The sequence below is a fragment of the Globicephala melas genome, chromosome 3 (assembly GCF_963455315.2).
Source record: "Globicephala melas chromosome 3, mGloMel1.2, whole genome shotgun sequence".
Classification (NCBI taxonomy): Eukaryota; Metazoa; Chordata; class Mammalia; order Artiodactyla; family Delphinidae; genus Globicephala; species Globicephala melas.
In genome coordinates, this window is record NC_083316.1 from 46,552,949 (window position 1) to 46,578,884 (window position 25,936).

The 25,936-nt window shown below is 39.1% G+C and overlaps 1 protein-coding gene across 6 annotated transcripts in view; it reads right to left on the reverse strand.

The window, feature by feature from the left end:
* Nucleotides 1-25,936, reverse strand: part of PDE4D (phosphodiesterase 4D) — a 1,450,167-nt gene that overhangs the window by 839,405 nt on the left and 584,826 nt on the right. The window contains exon 1 of one of the 6 annotated variants that reach the window (XM_060295792.1): nt 20,771-21,766. The exons of the other annotated variants lie outside the window; for them this stretch is intronic. Coding sequence (XP_060151775.1) covers nt 20,771-21,216 — 446 coding nt within the window. The 5' untranslated portion in view covers nt 21,217-21,766. Of the gene's footprint in view, nt 1-20,770; nt 21,767-25,936 lie in introns of those variants that run through there. 6 annotated transcript variants of the gene reach the window in all.

Here is a 25,936-nt window from a genome sequence, read left to right on the forward strand (position 1 = left end):
AAAAGGCAACAGTGCCTGATTAAAAGCAATATTCTAGGAGAAACAGCCTACCAAGTTCAGTTTTCCAATGGAGTAATTTTAGCAGAATATCTTCTATGCCCAGCTAGTTTTCAACACTGGCCAAACAAGATTATCTTTCTGGAAAATAAAAATCTAGCTATAACATATTAATATTTTAATTTAAGACATATGAAACGATTTCCCTACTCTTCCTAAAACCACTATTGTATTCACACACGTCCATTTCTGTAGGATGGGAATTGTAGCATCTAAGAGAGGCAGCTTGTAAGGGGTTAACAAAAGTTGTACTTAACATGGCAATAAATGACAGTAATTTATCCTTTCAGCAAACTTCTGACTGAATGTGCATTATGCTCCTTTACTGTGCTCTGGGCAGGCAATAGAGTGGTGAGTAAAACAAGCCTGTAACCTATCTTCCTGGAGCTGGCTGACAGGCATTAATCAAAAAGTCATAAATGACTAACATCGATGAAATAAAACTAAAGTAAGCTCTGAGAGCATATTCCAGGGCCTGCCACCTGCCAAGGTTTGGGGAATCAGGAATATGGTCTCAGAAGAAGTGAGATTTCAGCTAAGCCCTGCAGGCAGTGTAGGAGCTAATAGACAGGGAGGGTGGGGGTGGAAGAGTTCTTTCCTGGAGTGGAAACAGCACGTGCAGAGTCCCTGAGGCAGGAGGGATGTAATAGGCCCCAGGTGCTGAAGTTAAGTCAGTGTGGCTGAAGCACAGAGAGCAGTGTCAAGAATGATGCAAGATGTAGCTATCAACATAGGCAGGGGTCAGGGCACATAGAGTCTTGAATGCCATGGGAAGGTTTTCGGGGTTTATACAGAGAGCAACAGGAAGCTGTTGAAAGTTATTACATACACTTGTGGAGTTTTACTGGTATGTTTACTGGATTCAAGGGAAGACGGCCTTACATCCAGACTAACGGATCCTTGTGATTTTCATCTGAAAGTGGACCTTACCATCTGCTTGTATAAGGTTCAAAGAATATTCCCTGACCTCAATCAGCAACGTGTGATATAACATTCTAGGTCCACACAGACAGTTTTACTTTGAAATTTTCTTCCAAGTTGCTAGCAAAAGCTTCGGGGAGAAGTAAATTTTCAGGATGATTATCTAAGAAATGTACTAATGTCTCTCCAATGCTCTGATTCTAAGAGTTGTAGCCAAGAATCAGTTAATAACCAGAATAGTCCACTGAGACCACAGTAGTTTAGCACTTGAGTCATCTTTCCTGAGTCCAGCTTCAACATTTCAGCCTCACCTTCTAACAAAGGCTGTTACAGGAAAATATTCTATGATAGTTGCATCTGGGTTTGTTGCCAACATGCTATTAGGACAAGGTTTATTATGGTATCTAGAGTTTCCCATGAAGTCTCAAGTGGAAAAAAACAATGTTAGACTTTAGTACCCCAAAACACATTGTTTTCCCCAAGGAACTGATACATTTCTTTTTTTGCATTAATGAGAACAAATTAAATTGCCACACTGACCCACTGTGACTGTAACAGTTAAAATAAATTCAGTGGCATTAACTATGATGACGCTTGTGCTTTCTCTTCTTTGCATCATTCCAATTATGTTTTGCTTATATTACACCAACATGAAATCTATCTTGTAAGCCATCTCTAATCCTTTTATGGAATGACATATGGAACATGTATATAAACAAAACTACGCCTTTAATTCCCAAAAGCTCACCCAATATATTGACAGGAGCTCAAAAAATAAGTCCACTGTGACCATTTCATTACCATCACCTTTTCTTTTAACCTTGCTGGGGTAGGTGGGACAAAGAAGGGGTTAATATCTATCTACACCACTGCAAGAATGACTGAACATTACATACAATAAAAAGTAATAATGCATGCTTAAAGAGAGACTATCTATTTTATTGATATAGTTTCCATATTAAAATCAGGCTGGTGGCGTCAAACGTAGGCCATGGCCTCACTCCAAACTGCTGAAACTCATTCTGGATCATTAATGATTTACTCACCACTGCTGCCAAGACAGGGAGCGTGTATTGAAATGTACACTTCAGAGCCAAATTTAATGCTTTCTTGTCTAAGAAAGGTGAAGTCAGGACAGTACAGCAGAAGAGACATCTAACAATGGGAGTAGAAGACCCTGGAGAAACTTCAGGGAAAAAAGTCCCAAATAAGAAGGCAAAGAAGTACGTAGTTGCCACCTGTGTTTGGATACTTGTAAAATGATCTCCACGTGCAAACACACACCCACACATACCGCATAAACATAGAACATGACTGTCGTAAACAGAATTCTAAGATGATCCCCAATCACCCAAGCCCTTGCACTATTCTCTCCCTTGAGAATGGTCAAGATCTGTAACTTGCTTTTAACCACTGGAATATGCGTGGCAAACGTGGAGGATTTTTCAGATGAATTAAGGTCTTTAAACAGTTAACCTTAAATTAATCCAAGAGGAGATTATCCTGGGGTTGGGGAGCGGGGGACAGGGAACTGTCCTAAGAAGTGAGCCCTTCAAACAGGGGCCTAGAAGTCAGAGACTCTTTCTCCTGCTGGCCTAGAATAAGCAAGTTTCATGAATTTCCCAACATGAGCCTAAAAGGTGAACCGAAGCCTCTACTGGGACTCCAGCCCTGGCTGACACCTTGACCTAAGCCTTTCAAGACACTGAACTGAGGATCCAGCTAAGCCAATCCCAGCCTCCAGACCATGAAATCCCATGACATACTAAACGTGTGCTGTTTAAGTTGCTACGTTTGTGGTAAATTGCTACACTGCAATAAAACTTGATAGAATGATTTAAAAGGTACCATGCTGAAAGCATATATGTAGCTTAACTAGTACAATTTCAGTAGAATTGGAAGAAAAATCCATGAATGTTCACAAATGCCACATAAATATGTGTACACATCCACGAACACAAACCTGTCATCAAGGGAGAAAAAGCAAACTTCCTTTCTTTACCATCACCCCCAGACTTGCCCCATCTTTCCTCCTACTCATCTTAAAGACAAATACATTCATTTAGGGGTCCAACTAGAAACTTAAGACGCATCATTGATGATTCATTGCGCCCCATCACTTCTAACAGATTATCACCAAGTCCTACTGCTTCTTTTTAACCCTTTTTCATCATATTCTTTAGTTCTATCTCGCTGCCACTCGCTAGCTCTTCTTTGGAAAAAACAAGGTTTCTAACTCATCTCTCTGTCCATAACTTCCTCACAACCCCCCAAGCCCACGCTCCCTTCCAGTCGTGGATGTGCTCTTCAGAATCCTCAACGGGAAGGAAGGACAGGAAGTACAAAGAATAGAACTGGACTGTGACGTGATGGGGAAAAATGCGAGAGATGAGACACCAGATGTGCATAGGAGATCGTGGATACGTTTACAGACCTTGTTCTGTTATTCTAAAAGCAATGGCAAACCATTGAAGGATTTCCAACAGAAGAGTGGTAAAAAACAAAACATAACTCAGCATCGTCTTCCCTTGCAGGAAATTATTTTTAATTTGAAAATGAAGTTTCTATAATGAATCAGCAACTTTTCTGAGAGGGGAAGCTGTTTATTAACTCTATGACCTTGGATAGATTAGTTAAAATCATAATTTTTGGCAAATAGAATTTGGAAGCTGAAATAATAATTACCATAAGGGCCTGGCATAATAATGGTTCAATAAAACTGAGTTCTGTCTCCTCCTCCGCCCATTTGCCCAATGGTAAGACATGAAGACAGTACTCGTTCTGCCCTTTAATAATGAATGAAAGCTTGCTGAGTGAGCTTGATCTCAGGGAATGGGTACATCTGAGAGCAATAAAGTTAACATCTACTAGCAGCTAATAAAGTTAGGAGAAATAGAAGGCCATGCTGTCAATAGGAAATATTTTTATATGCAGACAATTGAGTTAGTACAGATCATAGAAATAACTCCTGCTGACTGATATGAAATGACATAGAATCTGGGTCCCCTCAATGCAAATGGAAGGATTTTTATATGCCACCTCTCTTTCTACAATTCTCAAATGTGAAGAAATACTTGGAGACGATATCTGTACATTCCCAAATATTCTTGAGAACAAAGTGGTCACGTCTAACCAGCTACACTACATATGATTTGCCGAAGGTACCTGGGGCTGAAACACTTGTTCCTGTCCTTCATTTTCTTACCCCTTCCCATGTCTACAGAATATACATTCTCAGGGGAAAAGAAACATACTACTTGGACCCAAGTCTTAAAGAAGTCTAATCCCAATTCTCTAGTTTGTGGTTTAGAAGGGAAAATGCTGAGAATGTAAGCAGACAGCAAGAGAACATTCTTCTCATTCTCTATACCCAGATGACACACACTTTTTAAGGATGGCACAATCAAGGGGATGACTGGGCAGATTGTGAAGCAATCTGGTGGTCACACTGGAATAGCCTTTTTTTAAGGCCACACTCACATTTTGGGCTGTGGTTGTTTGAGCCGTGTAGAAAGTGTCAGAGCTGCTAACTGCACAGCTCATCGGATGCAGGAGTGGGATTTGCCACTCCAAATATGCTGGAGCCTGGATTAAGCCAAAATTCAGGAAGAAGAAAATACAACAGGGGTCCTCTTATCCAAGGCCTAAAAGGACATGAAGTTCTGTTAGGCTGAACCATGTGAAACTGGCAGTATTTGACAACTTTTACCTACAAAGATGGCTCATCCAATATATTGCAGAAGGAAAGAGGAGAGAATCGGCTTTAAAGTACCAGTTTGATGACTCATAAATATCTCTAAACTAATAAACGTATGCAAGTAGAAAAACATCTGCTAATATAATCAGGATCCGTGACTTTTTCATTCCTTTTAAAGGCCGCTTTGTGTATTTTTGAAAACCAGTGATAGGCCAGGACTTCTAACAAAATGTTCTTAAGTCAAAAAGAGGTGTTGAAATTAAAAAATCAAGTAATTTAATACAAAACAGCCTTGATCCTTTGTTCACAACTGCATTTATGAGAAGTAAGATTCAGAGTTGGTGATTCCAGTGAAATGTTAGTGTTCAGAAAATGCCCCTTCACCCTACCTCTCAGCATCTCCAGGTTCTTTGCGCAAACATGTCTATTCCCATGAGACTACAGGAAATTTTATCACATCAGTTCCTTTCCCACACCTTGAAGGAAAATTGAAATATGAAGACTGAAGAATTCTAACATGCACCAGAAGGATACCTCGGCTGCCAAAAAAGCCTTCTTACTGCAGAGACAATCACTTAACATGATTGGAAAGACTGTAGATAATAGAGTTATAACCCAAGAGTGATAATATTTTTGGAAGAAAAATAATTGTGTTTTTTTTCTCTTTCTACTGGTTATTTCTTACCTATTTTTTAAAGTATTTGGAGAATCCAAAGTAATATTCTATGTAAAAAGTAACCAGCAATAGTACACTCTTTTCTCACACAAAGAAAAATATGATGTCAGGACTGGGTTCTTCTTCGGACTCTGTCGAGATCCACAGTTGACCTCCCCTCCCTTCAGTTGCTCCCAAGGCTTTCTAACCTGACTTGGCGGCCCCCTCCCCCTGGCTCATGTAGATAGAACTCATGTAAAGCAAATGGCACATTCACCTGTGACGTGACTCAACTTCAACTATAATTTTTTAACCTGAAGCTTTGATTCGTTTTCTTAGACCAGTAAACAATCAGATTCTTTAAAGAGTAACTCTATGCAGCAGCATTTGGGTTCCAATCTGATAAGTGCCTGGGGAATAAGAATCCACAAATGTCCTCCCTTACCAGGTAATACAGAAGGCTCCTGGTACCTGGTAACCTTCTCTTTCCAGATATTAATGATTAAGAATTCCACATACCTAAACTCCAGGAAATGTTCACAGATCCTAAGCTCTTCTCTTGATATGCCAATCATGATAGTAGGCTTGTTTTCTTATACATCCACGATAACAAACTGCTTTGTCCAGGGTTCGTGCTTTGGATGAACACAGTGAAGAATCTGTGTTTTGCTTGAAGAAGCACAGGCAAGGATTCCTCCTTAGGTCCCACCCTCGCTCCTCTTCTCCCACTTGTACTTTAAATGTTGCTGTTGTCTTGGCCTCTATCCTTATGCCACTTCTCTACTGACATCCCTTCTTTGGGTGCTCTTATTGATGCCATTTATATTTTGCTAATAACTCCCAAACCAATCTACATCATTCTCCTTCTGACCTCTGAAATCTGAAGTATTGAAAGAACCAGAACTTGGAGTCAGAGGACTCTGTCTTTGAGCTGGGTGAATCTACAAGTTGAGTAACCTTGATAAATATCATTTTCCAGGTCTGTGTATAGAAACAATAGTATTTACCTCAGGGACTGTTGAAAGGAATAAATGAAATATGGTCTTTGTAAAGCTCGTAGGAATAACAGGCCTAGAGAATTAATCAATAAATGGTTGTGCTGAGGAGACGATGATGACGATGATACTTATCAACGAGACATTTCTATGTGTATGTTCACAGGCAAACTCAAACTGAATTCATCAACTTTCTTCACCTGACCTGGTCAGTGATACCATCATCCACCCAGATGACCAAGTATGTAGCCTAAGATTTCCACTTCTTCTTTATTCCTCATCCACCCACCTTTTTCCAATTGAATGCTAGGGATGGACAAACCTAGCCTGTTAATATCATTCTTACTTCTTCTGCGGCTCTAATTGACGCCTTTCTCACCTTTCCTCCTGGATTTTTGTCATAACATCTCAGTTAGACTCCTCACCTCCAGTTTTTCCTCATCTTCCTCTATGATAGCATCAGAGGAATCTTTCTAGAATACATTATGTTTCACTTCAGCTTAAACACCTTCTATACGAGGGTCAACTGGGACAGTATATGTTAAACCATTATGAAAAAGTCTTTAAAACTTTATACATGGCTGCTCTCAATATTATCTTAGAAAGATATTTACAAAAGCTTTACAAAATACAAAAGCTTTTGTATTTTGGAAAGGGAAAATAATTGCTGCGTACTTACATATCTTAATACTGAGTGATAGCATGAAGGGAAATAAGAAAGATGACAAAGAAGAAAATAAATACATACTGTTTTATACATTAATAGTAGTATGAAAATATACATAGAGCCAAAAAATATGTACATAGAACCAAAATATATGAAAATATGACAATAAAAAAGGTTTGAAAGCAAATTGCTTACACTAACAACTCAATGTGGTAACAAAGTACCCAAATTCTAAGAAAAAGTTAAGGAATTATCCTTGTTGGGTATGATTTATAAGAATATGGAAATAGACCATTTCCTAGAGAAAATGAACTTTCAGAAAGAGACACAAACAAAAAAAAGAGTAAGGGGTGTTTATTGTTGCTGTTTGGTTTGTCTGTGAGAGGTATATCAAATGCAAAGGCTTGGCAGTATAAGTTAGCAAATTATATACAAATAGTCTTAACTATTAGAGATAAGAGCTCATGGTAAATATGAAAAAACAAATACAACTGATGAAAAGCAAGGAAAAGCTTAAGCAAGTTTTCGAAAGATTTAAAACATGAAGCAAAAGAGTGGTAATTTTGTACAACACATGCACACACACACACACATACCCACACGCCAGTGGCTGAAGGAATGGATGGGTATGGAAATAATTGAGATTAGAAAATCAGATTGGGGAAGACTGTTGTACCAGATTCCTAGTTAAGAAATTATGGGTTAATTATATTTTTCACAAATACATTTAACTTAAAAAATCCTTCTATCTAACAGCATTGTCAGTCAGCAAGTCACATAACACACACTTATAAAATCTCTCTTAAATTCATCCCTTCCTTTCCATTCTTACTGCCAGAGCCTTAGTTTCAGACTATCATGGTTTTATCCCTTATCTGTTTTGCTGCAATGAACTCTTAAATCGCACCTCCAATTTCTTCCCACTCCATGCTCCACATAACTGCCAGAAAAAGTTTTTAAAAATTCAAAGCTAAACACACAATATTCCTGCTGAAAATCTATCAGGGCTTCTCTAACATCTTTAGAGGAAAGTTGAGAAACCTTTAGCAAAGTCTTATTTCTTCCTTTTCCCATTCTCCCTGCCAGCTCTGCCCTAGTCAGCCTGACTCCACGTGTACTGAACTACTCTCAGGTTGGTGCCTTAGAAAATACTAACAATTGGGTACTACAATCTTTAGCTATCTACCTAACAATTCCTATAATTTAATAAAAATCAGATGACAGCAATATTCTGGTTATCAAACTGGTAGTGGACATTTGAGGAGAAAAGTACTGTATTTCAGTTCGGTCCTTTATCATTTGTAATTTGTTGCATTTATTTTTTATAAGCAGATTTTTATAATAGACCATCCAAAATACCCATTAATTAACGACATCAAATATTTAAAGCAAATGCTTAGACACAAGCAGCGTCCAAAGCAATAAACAGGCTGCCAGCCTGGTTGAGGGCCAATGCCTGTCTATGTTATTCCTTTCCACCAACCCTCACTATGTCCTCAATAGCTTCTTGATGGATTCAAACATTTCTGAAATGTTTCATGAGTTCCAACAGATGTTGTGACATTCAAAGGAGTATACGATCCAGTATTGTCAAGTCAATACTCTAATTTGGTCAAATCAGTTACAAAAAAAAATCTCAGGGGAAACATTACATTGAACTTGCTGGCCAAGTTGATCAACCAGTTCAGCGGTCTAGTTACTTCAACTGCTCATATAGTCAGGTCTTAAAGCTCACTAAGAAAGTAGGGTTTTTTTTAAAAAGTACTGTTGATATATGATACACCAGAAAGCATACTATTATTTTCTCCATCTTGTGTCTAACTAATGAGATATATAATCATTATATTTGAACTCACTGAAAATTGAATAGCATCCACCAGAGAGTAAATAATAATTCAGTTTGGTCTAGGGTCCCCATGTCACAGCTGCCATTAAAAACAAACAAACACAAAACTGTTTTTCCTAAGTATATATTTTTTCTGAAATATTGCAATAGTGTCATTATTAAGTGTTTTATGTGACCTGTTATTAATGATTTTTCCATAAACTTTTTTGTGATTTTGGTTTACAAAATATTTCATGTCAACAGAAATTATGACTCAGTCAACAGCTTCCATGCCTTCCTACACCAAAAGTAAAATTAATACACAAGGACAACGTTTATGAAATTGAAGTGTCATTTTGTCAGTATAATGGTGTATACTCTTACTTTTTCCTATGATTGTTAAAGTTCTTAGATCATTTTGGATTAGCAATTCCATTCTCGAGCAAGGAACCTATTTATTTTTACTCTTGGATTTTACAGTCAAAGAGCTACTAGATGCTGAAAAGTTATGTACACTTTTATTTGTTTGAACCAGATTCACAGAAACAATGAGTTTTAGGCAGGGTACTTTTAACTTATTAATAAAGGTTAAATAATGTATAAACCACCAACACTGAAATGAATTAAGTAACTATGAAAACAAATCATAAAGTAGCATTAAAATTAGTATCTAATGCCTTTATTCTCATTTTTATTTGCTAGCCCCTTAATTATAACTCTTCTACAACATCACAATCTTGGCAGTCTGTGATGCTATTTCTTTACTGACTTCCTTTCCTGCAGGCTTCTTTCCAGAAGTGATACTTACACCTGCTAACACTCAAGTGTCTTTTCATCGAATAAAGAAAATAGTAATTTCTTAACTCTTTAACTGAAAAAGCATGTGTTGAAGATTCTCTAAACTGGAACTGTTTTCTGCTCTCTTTTAATAATAACTTCCTAGCTTTATAAATTTGATAACCTTACCAACTCTGAGGCTCATTTATTTATTTAACAAATCTTTAAGTGCAAGCAGTGTACAAGTACTGTGTTTGGACGTGAACAAAATTAACAGGCTCCTTGCTTTCACAGGGCGTGATAGTTTGGTGGAAGAGATTGGTGTTAATCAAATTACACAATTAAACATGCATTTTTAAAATATGATGAATGCAATAAAAAAGAAATATAAGGTATTACAATATGTTTAGGAGACCTGAGAAGTCTTTACTGGAAAAGTGATGTTAGAGCTATGATCTGAAGTATGAATAGGTGTTATCAAAGCTACTGGATGGGGAGGAAAGGGCATCTCTGGCAAAGGAAACAATACGTACAGAGGCCCTTGTGTGGGAAGGCACATAGACACAAAGATTGGTCTAGTCTGTTAAAACCATAGAGAACTTTCTATTTCCCACAAGCTGTGGATCTATTGACTTATTGGCTATTTCAGTTAATGCATATGATAGTTTCTTAGTTGTTAATATAAGTATGAATTTCTTATACTCACATTCTATATGAGGGTCATCTTCATACTATTTATTAGTTCTCAAAAAATCTGCTAAGAACAACATGGGTATTTCTCAGTATTTGATGATCTTTATTCAGTATCTGTAGTAAAACTCCATGATGAGTAGCTATATGATTTTAGTAGAGACCCCTGGCTACTGGTCATTAGACAATAACCTAACCCTCAATGCAACTGAAAGACCCCAGGTGGTGGGAATGATTCAGAGTGGTAGTAAAACAAAAATGCATATAGAGGGCTCCAAACTTTCACTTTATATTCTAATAGTTTTAAATTGCTTCCAGATGAGCTGGAAGCACACCTGCCTGCTAGGTAAATAACAACAACTACAATAACAATAGGAAAACAAAGACAGTACTGCTGTGAATTTGGAGGAATCTCAATAGACCAGTGATGTGCCTCTCTAATTACTTTCAGAGAGAAGGGTTGCAAGTAAATTACCGTAAAACACCAACCTCATTTTGGGTGAGTAACTTCTACCATTTAACTGGTCCATAGTTAAGGGGACAATCCATGTATTTATCAGGCTACATCTGGTAACTAGCTTATCTTGGAGCATTCAACTGAAGTAGATGATCATGCCAGAAAATCAGAGAGCTGGATTCCAAGACTGAATTTTCTTATTCCTTTGGTTCCATTCTCATGTCACGAATAAGTGGGACCCAGTTTGGGCTGAGGTATCCCAGAATTCTGAGCCAACCTTGGGGGTTAATCGAGTTGGACTTGCTTGAGGGCTGCATTTGTAGGGACCAACCAAGTCAGAAAGAAGTATTTGAGGGAGAAATTGGGGAAAAAAACCCGAAATGTAGTTTCTCTAAAGACCAGGGAACAAGCACTTAAGGCATCCAAATCAAAATAGGGCAACCAAATGAGAACAAGGGGCTGAACACTGAACAGAGGAGATGGAGTCTAGAGGAATTCTCCAAACTGGAGAGTGCAGCTACGTTTAGCAGAGCACACACAGCATTCAGCACTAAAGGAAAAGCACTGGTATGAAGGCTAATTGGGGCTCCAAAGCTGATGGACTTTCAGTGAAATGCCTTTTGATATCAGGCCATCAGTACGTAGTTTTATAATAGCCATAGTTACAAACACATGCATAATTATTTAATACTTTATATAGTGTAGGAAAGTTGTTGAAAAGTTACACACCATTTCACAAGTATCCTTTTTACAAGATTCATGGGAGAAATAGTCCTTTTAATTCTCAGAGTTAACACCAATGCATTCTTCCAAACAACTAATTATTTTTTAAACTTACTGGTACTGTGAATATTGAACAGATAGCGTTTCCTTCCTTGGATTTGCTGATAGGAAGCTTAGAGCCAAATCTGTGATTCACTTCTACCAGTTCCTCAGGAATCAATGGCATGCATTTTCGCTTCCCTATTTCATACTATTTTCACGCACTTATACTTTCTTCTATTTGACATCCTCAGTTTACCTTGTAGTAGTAAGTTGTTTTGAGACACAATCATTTGCTTTTGAGGGAAGAGAGGAAAGTCAGATATAAATAAAAGATGTTAACCTAAATAAATGGAAAATATTAGATTTTTTTATAAAAGGAGAAAATATATCTTTTGCTTATTATAAAAGCAACATATACTCATTTTAAAGGAAATCAGAGAAAAGAACATAAAACAAAATATCAAAGACCTCTCTTAACCATCCTTTCTTCTCATATCTATAACAATTAGTGCTTTTTTCCTCCTGGAGAGAACATATGTATATGTGTATGTATAGGCCAAGTTCCCAAGCATGAAATTACTAGGTCAAAGGTATGCACATTTAAAATTTTGCTACATGTTATTTGATTACCCACCAAGGTTTTCCTAATTCACACTCTCCACTAAAGTATATTAGATAGCGCCTACCTCTCCACGCATTCTCCAATCTTTTGAATTATTAATCTTTTAATCTTTTTCCGAAATAGATGAAAAAGTCAATAGTATTGATATTTTAATTTTTGTCTGTTTACAAGATAGAGAATCTTTTCAAATGTATACTGTCACTAACCTTTCTTCCTTTTTGAATTGCCTCCTTATGTCCTTTGTCTATTTTTAATCTTAAATTTTAAATATTTTTATTATTGATTTTAAGTGTTTTGTTTGTTTGTTTGCTTGCTTGTTTTGCGGTACGCGGGCCTCTCACTGTTGTGGCCTCTCCCGTTGCGGACCACAGGCTCCGGACGCGCAGGCTCAGCGGCCATAGCTCAGGGGCCCAGCCGCTCCGCAGCCTGTGGGATCTTCGCGGACCGGGGCACGAACCCGTGTCCCCTGCATTGGCAGGCGGACTCTCAGCCACTGCACCACCAGGGAAGCCCGATTTTAAGTGTTTTTAATGGTGTGAGGTAAGGATCTTTTTTATTTCAGCAAACTAATAAACACCATATTCTAAATAATTTATCCTGTTTTCACTGAATTGGAATGCTGCCCTTACTAAATCCTAAATTTTCACATATACATAGGTCTCATGTTTGACCCTTTATTCCGTTCCGTTGCTTTATTCCTAAATTAATATCACACTGTTTGAATTAAAAGACTATATGATACGTTCCAATATCTTATAGGAAGAACATCTTTTAATTTTTTTCAAAATATTTTTTACACATACTTTAAGTCAATTACTCCTCTAAAATCCCACTGGGGCTATGTCATTTGAAATAAGCCTGTGATTTTATCTGTCCGAAGTGTTGCATTTTTTAAAAATCCCATTTCAAATGGATTCCAGTCATTCCAGTGAGACTATTACTCCATTGGTATGTGATGTTCTTACAATTGTTCCCTTAGTGAATTAGCTAATGACTTAGTTCACTTTAGAGCACAGTGCCTTAAATTTTGTGGATCACAGACTTGAGAATTTGATGAATGTTCTCCCCAAAATGTGTACCTAACCCCAAATGTAGTAGATCCTCTACAGCCAAAGAACCCAAAGTTAACAATTCACTCTGTAAAGGAATCTCTCTAAATAAAAATGGAGACATTATTCCACCAGAGTTATTTTCATTCTGATGTTGTTTTCTTACAAGTTGCATTCTCTCTCTTCATGATTATTATAATTTCTGCCTTCATAGTCTTAGTCAAATGATGGGCTGCTTCTCATCCAGTACCAACCCATATATATCTCACAGTATGATGAAAAGATCACCGGACTAAGAGTTTTAAGGCTCAAGTCTGATTTCTGTCTTTAAATAAGTACACGTGTCTATTTCTGTGAGAATCGACATTCCCTTTGATCACCTATAAAATGAGCAAAATATCACCAGCTCTGTTTACCTCATAGAATTATTAAGGAAATCAAATGTATCCTCTCTGAGACAGCACAGACTGAAAAGGCAAGGTTTCATTATTACTAGCTCCCCATTTAAAACCTCAGCATTTGTCGAGGACCTATATAAACCGTACTCTGTGAAAGATCCTGATGTAGTTAATGGGTGAGACAGAAATAAAACTGTAATTGGTAGCTGCTAGAGTATAGATATATGCAAAAATGCAATGTGAAAGCCCAGGAGAGAAAAAGATTCTTGTTTGTAGGAATATCCACACAAGTGGTAATATACAAATTAAGTTTGAAAAGTTTCATGAGTTTTTTCAAACTTTTCAAACTTAATTTGTAATAAGGAGGAGGTGGTGTAGGGCATAGGGAAAGCAGCCTAGAAGCAAGAAACGGCTTCAGAAAGAAAGAAGTGTAAAAAGGCATAGAGAGCTCAGCACATGGCAAGAAGCTGAGTGTGGTGATTTTACAGGGTTTACGGAAGAGGATGAATGGCAAGACTTTTGGGAGAAAGAGACTGGGCTAACACTTTGAAAAGTCAGACTAAGATATTGAGATTTTAGTCTTGCAGGCAAAAAGAAATCATACAAGCATTTCAGACAAGGGGATGAGATTGGGTGGCCTGGAGTGTAAAACAGATTGCAGTCAGGAGAGGTTAGATCTGGAGACTACTTAGGAGGCTATTGCAACTGTTTAGGGGACAGATGATGAAGGCTTGCACCAGGGAAATGACAATGGAAAATGCAAGAGATATTTCTGAGGTAGAATCAAAAGATCTTGGTTGTCTCTGAAATCCAGGAGTCAAGGGAGAGGAAGAGCCTAAGGTTACCACTGGCTTCAGACCACTGGATGAACGGTGATAACACACACTGAAACGGATCAATAAATGTAAATGCTTATATAGATGATAAAACATACCTTATTTCTTATTTAATTTCCAAAGTGGTTTGCTAAGGTGGTGATGGTGGTATGTGAGTATATGGGGTCAAATCAATTTAGCTGATGAATTTTAAAAAATAATGTGAAATGCCCTCTTCCCTGGGAAAATTTAGATTTCCTATTTTTAAATGTAGAAAAATGTTCCTCAGGGTAAAATTAACCACAACATCTTTTGAAATATAATAGAGTGCTATTTGGTATAATCCCTTAGCAACATTCCTGCTATGAGCCAGGACTAACAGAAATCAAGTTATAGACTCACATATTGTATATTTTTAAACTTGTAGATGGATAATAAGCTCTAAGAGGGACATAATTATACCAATGTTAGATTTGAGGCCTTGAATAACTACCAAAAGGTGCTAACAGGGTTTAGTGTTTTCCCATTATTATTCTATATGATGTTTAAGAACTCTTCCCAAGATACTTTTCCAAAACCACATTCAAGTTTGGAGATAGAAATTAGTGACCAATTCATCACTGTATGTACGCGTTTGTGTGTGTGTGTGTGTGTGTGTGTGTGTGTGTGTGTATGAATGTATCCAAGTTGGAAAGTGAAAGAATATTTTGCTTGCTGAAATGGTCTTTCTTGCCAATATTTGAAGATTCCATTTACTCACAAATGCTTTTTAAGAGTAATTTTCAAACTTTTGATTTCAGGCTATATAGCTTGGGAGATGGGGACAGTCCCTGTTAAAACATAGCCACAATGAGAAATGTAAAGTAATTGTCAGGAGATATGGGAGATACAAATTGCAGTTCTCATTCTGCCAGCAAACTATTCTGTAAAGTAATTTAACCCCACAGGACACATGTTTCTTCCAGTGTAAAAGCTGGGCAGTGGTAGGCCACGTTAGTTTAAATTGAAGTCCCAGGGCTTCCCTCGTGGCGCAGTGGTTGAGAGTCCGCCTGCCGATGCAGGGGACACGGGTTCGTGCCCCGGTCCGGGAAGATCCCACATGCAGCGGAGCGGCTGGGCCCGTGAGCCATGGCCGCTGAGCCTGCGCGTCCGGAGCCTATGCTCCGCAACGGGAGAGGCCACAACAGTGAGAGGCCCGCGTACCGCAAAAAAAAAAAAAAAAAAAAAAAAATTTAAGTCCCTCCCCATCTTGACATTCCATAGAGTTAGCATAGACAGGCTCTTACCTCTCTTTCCCTTCTACCTGCTCTCTCTCACCACTCCCCCCTCCACTTGGAAGGTATGCAATTTCGGAAAAAAAATGTAATGGATTCATGATATTTTTCTTCTGATGCACCGAAGTCTCAGAACACACAGAAATGTTGAAATTAGTGTTTCTAAAATTAAATTAAAAAAAAAAAAGGCTAACACTGTTTTGGCAACATGTAGGAAATGTGAAAAACGTGAATTTTGCCTTACTTTTTTGTTTAAATAATAAAATATTTAAATAATATCCTTAATGTCTTTACATATTAAAATTTAAAGATGCAACTTTGTGTCAGTCATCCAATATTTCTTTAAAAGTTACTGTTTCCTAAAATCCAAAGTCTTAGACACACTGATGTCGAGAGTTTAAATGATCAAGTTTTCAATCAGTTATTTTGATAATGTGAAATCCAAATTTTGCATCATGAACTCAGATTACCATGACACCCCTTAAGGAAGAAAAAAATACACTGCAAAACTATGACAAAAATCAATAAAACATATTGATTGATTGAGAAATATCCTTTATAACCCAGAGTAGAAAAGTAAAAACCTGATTTTTTTTAGTATTTAAATATTACAATAGAATTAATTTTTCCTTTCATTTAATATATTATGTTAATACATTTTAAAACCTAATGTCAAACAAGTCTTTTATAATATGCATGAGATTTATGAGCACAATTATAGCTCTTAGCTACTTTCCTTCTAAAATACCTAAATCAAATATTACTTTTTTGATATTTACATCTCTGTCACCTAGAATATTTTTATAATGTCCAAGGGTCACCTATGGTACTGGAATTTCTAACCTTAATTATTTTTCAATTATTTATTAAAAAAAAATTCACCCATTTCTCCCACCCCAAACTCCCACATCAAACAACCACAAATCTGTCCTTTGTATGTGAGCTTGGTTGTTTTAGTTTTAGTTTTAATTTTTCTAGATTCCACATATAACAGAGATCATTTGGTATTTCACTTAGCATAATGCCCTCAAAGTCCACCCAGATTATCAAATGGCAAGATTTCATTCTTTTTTTATGGCTGAATAATATTCCTTTGTCTATATATACCACAATTTCTTTATGCATTCATCCATTGATGTACACTTAGACTGTTTCTATATCTTGGTTATTATAAATTATACTGCAACGAACATAGGAGTGTATATACATTTTCAAATTAGAGTTTTCCTTTCGTTGGATAAATACTCAGGAGTGGAACTGCTGGATCATATGGTAGTTCTATTTTTAATTTTTTGAGGAACCTCCATACTGTTTTCCACAGTGGCTGCACCAATTTACTTTCCCACCAACAGTGTAGGAAGGTTCCCTTTTCTCCACACCCTCACGGACACTTATTATTTTCTTGTCTTTTTGATAATGGCCTTTCTAACAGGTGTGAGGTGGTAACTCATTGTGGTTTTGATTTGCGTTCTTCTGATGATTAATGATGTAGAGCATTAATTTGTTACTGAGAACGTACAGCTCCTGTAGATTTAGAAAAGCATGTTACCGATAAGGAAAATATTCTGTTGTGTAAAAAGAAATCAAATAAATAATTAAATCATTTATCAGTTTAAACAGCTGTTACATTTTGAGGAACTATAGCTTAAAATGATTAACTTGATATATATATATATATATTTTTTAAAGAGTGTAAATTTTGTTAATATTTCATTTGGTTCTCTTGGTAACATAAAGACTCATTCCTCTGGTAATTTTATTATTTCGGATTACTTCTACATTGGGATTAAAAAAATGAATCTACCTTGTTAGATACAATTTAATAAAAAATTTATTTAACATACCTACATTCTTCCATGGAATCAAAAGAACAGATCATGAAATGTCTGAGGATTGCCTCCTTCCTGTTCATACAAATTTCTTCATTAAACCAAGTATATACGTCTTTACCAGTGCTTTTCTCACTGTAACTAATTCTCAAAATTTCAGTCAAGATGGTAATATCTGGAAATGCTGCTATACATGCTAAAAATAGCCTTTTAAAAGACATATTTTTCTTGATAACCTGTAGGGAATCATTCATCCAGCCATCCATGAGGCTTTTCAGAGACATTAACTGGACAGACGATTTTAGCCTTCCACCTGAATGATGGTACACGCAGACATGTGCCATGCGTACACACACTCTGCATGTCTCACGTTTGTTTCGTTTTAGATCACTGAAAACAACCTGAAATGTTCTGATTATATTTAATTATTTGATTCTTTGATGATTCACTGTTTCATATTTATTATTATATCATATGCATTATATGAAGTGAACAAATACACTGGTTTGTCTCTCCTGTAATCATTAACACCACCAGTGTCACGGCCAGGGCTGCAAAAGTTAAAAATAAGGGTTAAAAATCTCACACTACTTCCGTAGCTTATGCTGTCAATTTTTTAAAAAGTGGATTTAAACCATATCTCATTTTTGGTCCATTTGGACTTTATGAACTGTAGTATCAATCAATATAAATTCATGCTCCGTTTTATATATTTCTTGATTCTGTCAACACACCCAGGTTCTACACACATTTATTTTAGCAGCACTCATTGCCTTTGTTGAGTCAGGAAACTTGGGGTTTAGTCTTAGCTCTGGTACTCATAGTCCTTGTGTTACTGAACAAGCCATTCACATCCTCTAGGTCTCAGTGTTCTTATCTATAAAGTGGACATAGTGCCATTTCATCTCAGTGTTGTTCATAGGTTCAAATAATTAATGTGATTTTGGGGATAATTTTAAAGCATTGCTACTATTCTCTTTAAAGTATGCAAGTAATATCCATATCCCCTTGAAAAATACATTTATTTGTAAAAGCAACTCTATTAAGGAAATCTTGACATGCAATGTTCGAGTGTTTAGAAAATACGTAAGTGATGTAAAGATCCTTAAATAGAATGACAATGATTTATCAGATGAGCCACAGTGGAAGCTATGTGTAAATATTATACATCTTAGTTTTCTATAAACCATTCAACTAACAAATTTCAAATAGAACAATTAATCAGTGTAGAGAGCACAGCAAAAAATAAATTCAAATCAGCGATGCAATACCTCTATTCCAATTAGCTCATTTTTCCCCCTCCACCCTCTCAGACATATTCTATTTTATTTTTAAAAAGGAAGTTAAGTAAGCGACCCTACAAAGTCAATCAACCCACAGAGTAAGCTAGAACTCTTATTCTTATTTAATGTTTATTAAGGGCTCAGTCTCACAAAAATTTTCTATTCATAGGTCAAATATACAAAGTGCCATGCTTGCCTTTATTCCACTTTTGGGGACCCACATAGACATACTGTTTAGCCCAAGTGGAGGACACCCACCTGTTCAAACAAAGGGTAAAACTGCGTGTGGGTTTTAGCAGTGTGGGCTATAAAAATGAAACTTGCATATTAATTTTATGAATGTCTGCAAATCACAGCAATCTTCAGAGTTTAAATTGATCTGAATTGATATTAACTACAATTCTCACTCTTCATATCTAACAGGTACAGTGACATCACTAGGAACAATGTCCAGTACCTGGGGGTGTGAGGAAGGGAAAGGGTGTGAGAAGCATGGGTGCACATCAGGGTTGGGATGTTCTATTGGACTGGATTCCCTTTGAGCATAGTATATACAACATAAAGAGAGAAGGGAAGGCAAGGAGGCAGGGAGGGACGGAAGGAAGGAAGGAAGGAGAGAGAGAAACTCAGAAAAACACATTTGAACACTATTAAGATTTTCTGATAAATCCAACCTACTGTCAATTAGACTTGGACAAACAATCCCAGCCCCAGGTTTTCCTGTTTCCACACCCAGCCTCCATTTACAATTTACAATTACCCGTGATCCAGATATGTGACTTGGACTTGTAGTCCATCAATGTCTGCCCAAGTCTAAGATTAGTGATGACAGCCCTACTTTGCCATTAGGCGTGCCAAGGACCTGCAGCTCCTGAAACATTTGTGTGTGCTCGCGTCCGTGTGGGGGAGGGGATTCGTGGCTTGGAGGGCCTGGGACAGGGTAAAAAGGAGCTGTTTCTGGGTTGCCAGGAAAGGAACCGATTGCCGGCCCAACTTCCACCACCATGCCGGAGTCGAGAGTCTGGAGCTGACTACTCAGAGCAGCTGTAACTGGTTCTTACACTAGTCATTTCCTTGGAGTTGGAGCGGTCGGCATCTATTGGTATTAAAATTCTGGGTGAAATGCCACTTCCCTGCCCCGTCTTCCGGAGCAATTTACATTAAGGGGAAAATCACTGTAATCAAATCTCGATGCCTTGCCTTCTGCTAAAACGAGGTACTTTCTTCCTGGGATTTTGCAGGGACGACTCGATACACAAATGCTTGCACACACCACACACCGACACAGTGTAACTCCCACAGCATCCTCGCTCCCTCCCTCTTTCCATCTCTCCCTCCTTCCCTCTCCTAAGGATTGCTGAACATTTTGCTCCAAACTCTCCAGGTCACCCACGTGTTTGTTCTCCCCTTTCTCTGTTCAATTTACTTCCCGACTTGACAAAGAGAAACTAGAGTTGTTCTCGGGCTTTTGGCCACAATTCTGGGACCAAGCTTTCTCACCCATTCCCCCACCCTCTGCCCCAATCAGAACTGCCCTGCCAACCCCTCTTACTCTGGGGGTTGCAGACAGATTACTGGGTGTTTCCCTGGCTCAAACCCCCCGCCTCCCTTCCTTCACCCTTCCTCCTCTTCCCCCCGGAGAAAAGGGAATTCGCCTGTTTAGTCTCACTCGCCAGGGTGGGATGGAAGTGGGGGGTGGGAGGGAGCGGTGGGTGGTATATACGACTGGGAACCTGTCCCTCTCCCTCTCCCTGTCTCATACACTCACACGCACACTCAACATTTACGCCGTACTTTGGGGGTCTCTTACACACACCTGAATCGTAACCTTTCCAGCAAGGCCAGACACGCCCCTGCTCGCCCTCCCGCAATCCCCAGAATAGAATTTGGTCCTGGGTGCGGGAAAGCCAGTGATAAACTGACCACAGAGGAGATTCTGAACCCCGGGGAGGTGGTCCCTTGCCTGCGGAGGGGAGGGGGCGCTCTCCACTCACCGCCTGAGTCCCTGGAACGACGAGGGCCAGGACATCCTGGATTTCTTCAGGCCGGGCCGGTGGCCGGTCTCCACGGCGTAGGAGGTGCGGTCCATGGCGCGGCAGTACAGGTAGCGCTCGGTGTCCGAGTAGCCGCGGTGCCGGACGCGGCCCGTGGCCCCGCTCGAGGCGTAACGGCCGCGAGCGGCCCCGGGCGGCGGCGGGGGCGGGGGCAGGGGGGCCGGCGGCGGCTGCACGGGGCACGGGGGCTGGGGAGAGGGCGGCGGCGGCGGGGGCAGGTGGTGATGGGGGTGCAGGAGGCGGAACTGGGGCTGCCGGAGCGGGTACTGGTGGTGCTGCTCTTGCCTCCAGAGGTGCTTGGGGGCTTTGAGCGCGGCCCCGCCGGTGCCGTCGCTGCCCTCGCCGCTGCCCGCCCTGGCCGGCAGGCTGCTGCCCTCTGCCTCCATCCTGGCTCGCGGCTCCGCGCCCTGCTGCCCAGCCCGGTTCGCCGCGCTGGCCCGAGCGCCTCCCCGATGCTGCCGCCGCCGCCGCCGCCGCTGCTTCTGGAGCCGAGCAGAGGCTGGGCTCAGCTTCCCACTTGAAGCCACCAGAGGCTTGAGACGACCGAAAGGGGGCTCTGCCAGCGGGAGGGGTCACGAAACGCGACAGGGCTCCCTCCACAGTGGTTTGGGCAGAGACACGCTCCTGGGCTCCCCGAGTCACCCAGACTAAGGAGCACGGTGCGCGGCTTCCCCAGCGGGCTGTGCCTCCTTCTTCGCCTTCTTCTTGCTTTCCTTCGTTTGGGCGCCGGCGGCGAGAGCAGGAATTGTTAGCAGCTGGAGCTGCAGAAGCAGCAGCAGCGGCACGAGTAGCCGCCTCCTCGGTCCAGGGCCCCCGAACCCCGATCCCGGAGCTGCTGAAAAGTTGGACAGCTCCTGAGTGGTGAGCCCGAGCTGTGACTTTCTCCAAAAGCACCCCAGGCAGTCAGGAGTCAGACCTGTCCTGATCCTTCCCCTTCCCGTGCCCCCGCCTCCCTCCCCCGACAGCCCCTACTGCCCCTGAGGTTTCCTCTTCACCTCCGCTTGCCTCACTCAATCCTCTTGGAGAAATGGAGTCTGGTGGTTCCGGGCTGATTCTCAGAGCTTGTTGACGAAGAGCCCCATGCTGGAGCTTCCAAAGAAGAGGGATGTGACCTGGCAAAGTTGCCCAGAATGGTGTGTGTGTACGTCGCTGAAAAACTGGATCTAGGTGAAGATCCAATTTTAGGGTTAGTTCAGTCTCTGTCCCTGACATAGGATTAAGTATTGTGTGGATCATAGCAAGGAGAATTCCCAGTGTTTCCTCTTGAAGACCTTCCTCCAACTGGTAGCTTGTATTGCTGCTGCTTCTGTGATTAAGATCTCCAGCAGTGGTCCCAGTTGGAAATCAAGGCGAGCCGGTTGCCATGGCTGAACTAGCTGACCACAGTTAAGGTCGGGGTACCTTTTCTATTACAAACCTCTGGTTATTGTCAGTGGTTTCCACCATCAGTGCCTGCCTGCAATTTTGCCTTTCTGCCACTTCCAACAGAACACAGCTCTAGCACCAAAGCATTTTAAAACATATCATATCATTATTATTCGACAGAAATTAGAGTCATATTTAACACTAAAATCCAAATTCAATTTTTATTTGTCTTCCTTTAATTTGTATTTTCCTGCCATGTTGAATATTTTGGAGAAGCCAAGAGAATTTCAGAGCAATATATACTTTTTCCTGTACCTTTTTTATATTACCACATTCCTTAAAGATCATATGTCATTTACTCACTGTTAAAATAATCCTAGAATTAGATTTTGTGGGAGTTACTACAGAACCATCCATTATTTGAAATATAAATATATTTAGGGCTCACAATAGCTTGTTGGCAGCATAATTATTCCATTCTCTGCACACACTCAATCTTCACATAATTGAATACGTACATTTTATGCATATCATATAGTGAATATTAAAGTACCAGAATCAGGAACCAACTCACAGATTCTCCAGAGTGCTGAAAATCCAGTGTTCTCCATACAGTGAATGATCAGTGTAAACACCATTTGGGAAATCACATCAATGAAAATAAATGCTCACTTGGCTTGTTAGTAAGAACAGTCTATAAAATGTCCAAGTGTCCCCTTCTCTAAGTGGGAGGATTAAATTTAATCCTTTGCAGAAAGACCCTTGGCATCTCTTTATGGGCTTTTTTTCTTGCTTTTTACGGTAGGAAATGTCCCTTCCTCCAACATTTCAGTATTGGCACTCTGCCATACGTGGCCCATGCACAAAACCTGAGAAAGGCTATGTCTTGAGAGGTACAGGACAGTCTCCCAAGTACCATTCCCCTCCGTATATGACTGAAAACATACTTGACTGAGGCACTCTCTCTCCCCTTTACAGACACAAGTGTGACTAATGGCAATGGACAAAGCATTTTCCATGCCTAGGAAGGCATTGAGCTGGTATCTTTCCAAACACAAAAGGAGAGAAAACGAAGTGTTATGGAGTATAAACTGCTTATTTTCTTTTAATTCATTGTGTTATTAACATTTGGAACCATTTCAGAGAAGTGTACAAATTTCTTTCCCCTGAAATGCTTGCCACCTTGCTCCTCAGTATAACTATGACAAAATATCTCTATCCATAATTCTTATTTTCACTCCTCAAATACTATTAGTACAAGCAGTTTATGATCTTCTTTCCGGAATAATTAGAATAATTCAAATCTAACCTCCTTCTCTAAAACTGTCAGTTTTCAACTTCCTTTTAATTCGTGAACTCTTCTTATATGCTCCATTTATTTTAAAAAAAAGATTTCTTTGTTTTATTATATAATTACAAGTCGAGTATATTTTATGTATAAAAAATCATTTAAATACTACCTTCTAACATGTTCCCAACTTTGAGCATTTTCAATTTCTCTTATAATAATTTTCTCTTATAATTACTGATAGTAGTAGTTTATTGTGTGACCTTTGAGGGAAGACATCTTGGATTCCAGTCTACCACTTCCTATCCATGTGCCCTGAGCTAAATTATGAACCCTCCATTTCTCTTAAATGCAAGTAGTACTCCTATTACCTACTTCCCAGAGTCTGCTGATTATTTAGTGAAATAATACTTAGCACAATACATTATATACAATAAATGTTTAATAAAAACTAGCGATTTTCATTATTCCTTTCAGACTTGGAAGAATCCTAAATATTATTTTCATCATTGGTTCCCAACCTTGGCTGCACCTAGGGAATATCACCGAGAGGACTTGAAAAATGCCTGATGCTGAATGCTAGACCAGTGATTTCAAACTGGGATGTTATCAGAATCACCTGGAGAGCAAATCAAGCCCCCCCCAAAGGCCCAGGTTCCTTGAATTAGGATAGCACTTGGGGCTTTGTATGGTTATCAAGTTTGCCAGGTGATTCTGGTTCAGTCTAAAGTTTAGAAATCATTCCTGTGCCCCAACAAGTGAAATTAGTATTTCTCAGAAGAGGAACCAGACAAGAGCACTTAAAAGAACTCCTTAGGTGATTTCAACATATCAATAACTACTGATCCAGACCTACTCCCTTATTACGTGGTTGCAAAGACACTCCAGGTGCTCTTTGTTGACTTCCCCTTGGGACTCACTTTCTGGAAAAACCAGTTTAAGAGCCCAGATCCCATGAAAATATACACTTTGTCTATTACTCTAGTTGTCTCTATGTTAAAAGAAAGTCTTATGCTAAAAATGGGCACTCCAAGTCTTCTACTTAAAAACTCTTCTCATTAATCTAGGGGGTGCCTACTCATATTTGAAACAACCAAAACATGGAAATATTCAATTGACTCATTGGTTTTCCGTGCTTGTATGTCATATAAATTATCCATTTTCCCCACTGAATGATCATAGATGTTGGAGTTTTATGGGACAGTCTAAAAGCGTGTTTACAAGCTGGACTTTTCACTTTTTATACAGATATGCTGATGGTGAGTAGTGAAAGCTTTCAAAGATGCCCCATACGAACACGATAATTGTAAAGTCCAGGTAAATGATCAGTGTATTTCTTTTTCTGAATAAACCTAAATAAGCAGTTAGTTGGTACCATTACCATGAGACAGAGTATTACACAACACTACCACCACCCTTTTCTGCCAACGCCTTTCCAATCTGCCCTAGAGAGCCAGTCAGTCACTCAACATGCTGCTGGGCACTTAACAAGGGAGAACATTACTGTCAACAATGATGGAGAGTTCTGGCAGAAATGTTGTCAATTGAAAGTTAGGCATCATTTCTATCCAGAACACAGAATTAAGTAGTAAATTACAATAACTAAGAGTCCATTTCTAACTTGGTGATGGGAGGAGGATTTCAATGAAGCTTTTTTTATTCATTTTTATTGAAGTATAGTTGATTTACAATGTTGTGTTAGTTTCAGGTGTACAGCAAAGTGAATCAGTAATACATATACATATATCCACTATTTTTTAGATTCTTTTCCCATATAAGCCATTACAGACTACTGAGTAGAGTTCCCTGCGCTATACAGTAGGTCCTTGTTACTTATCTATTTTACATATAGTAGTATGTATATGTCAATCCCAATCTCCCAGTTTATTCCTTCCTAGCTCTTAACCCTGGTAACCATAAGTTTGTTTTCTATGTCTGTAACTCTATTTCTGTTTTGTAGATAAGTTCATTTGTACCCTTTTTTTAGATACCACATATAAATGTTACGATATTTGTCTTTCTCTGTCTGACTTCAGTCAGTATGACAATCCCTAGGTCCATCCATGTTGCTGCAAATGGCATTATTTCATTCTTTTTTATGGCTGAGTACTATTCCACTGTATATATGTACCACATTATCTTTATGCATTCTTCTGTTGATGAACATTTAGGTTGCTTCCATGTCCTGGCTATTGTAAATAGTGCTGCTGTGAACACTGGAGTGGATGCATCTTTTCAAATTATGGTTTTCTCCAGATATATGCCCAGGAGTGGGATTGCTGGATCATATGGTAGCTCTATTTTTAGTTTTTTAAGGAACCTCCATACTGTTCTCTGTAAGAAACCTTTTTTTTATATATCCTATGTATACTTGAACACACATGTGTTATTTTGATAGGGTGCATTAATTCAATGCCAAACAGCATAAAGTTGGAAATTTTAATCATCAATAT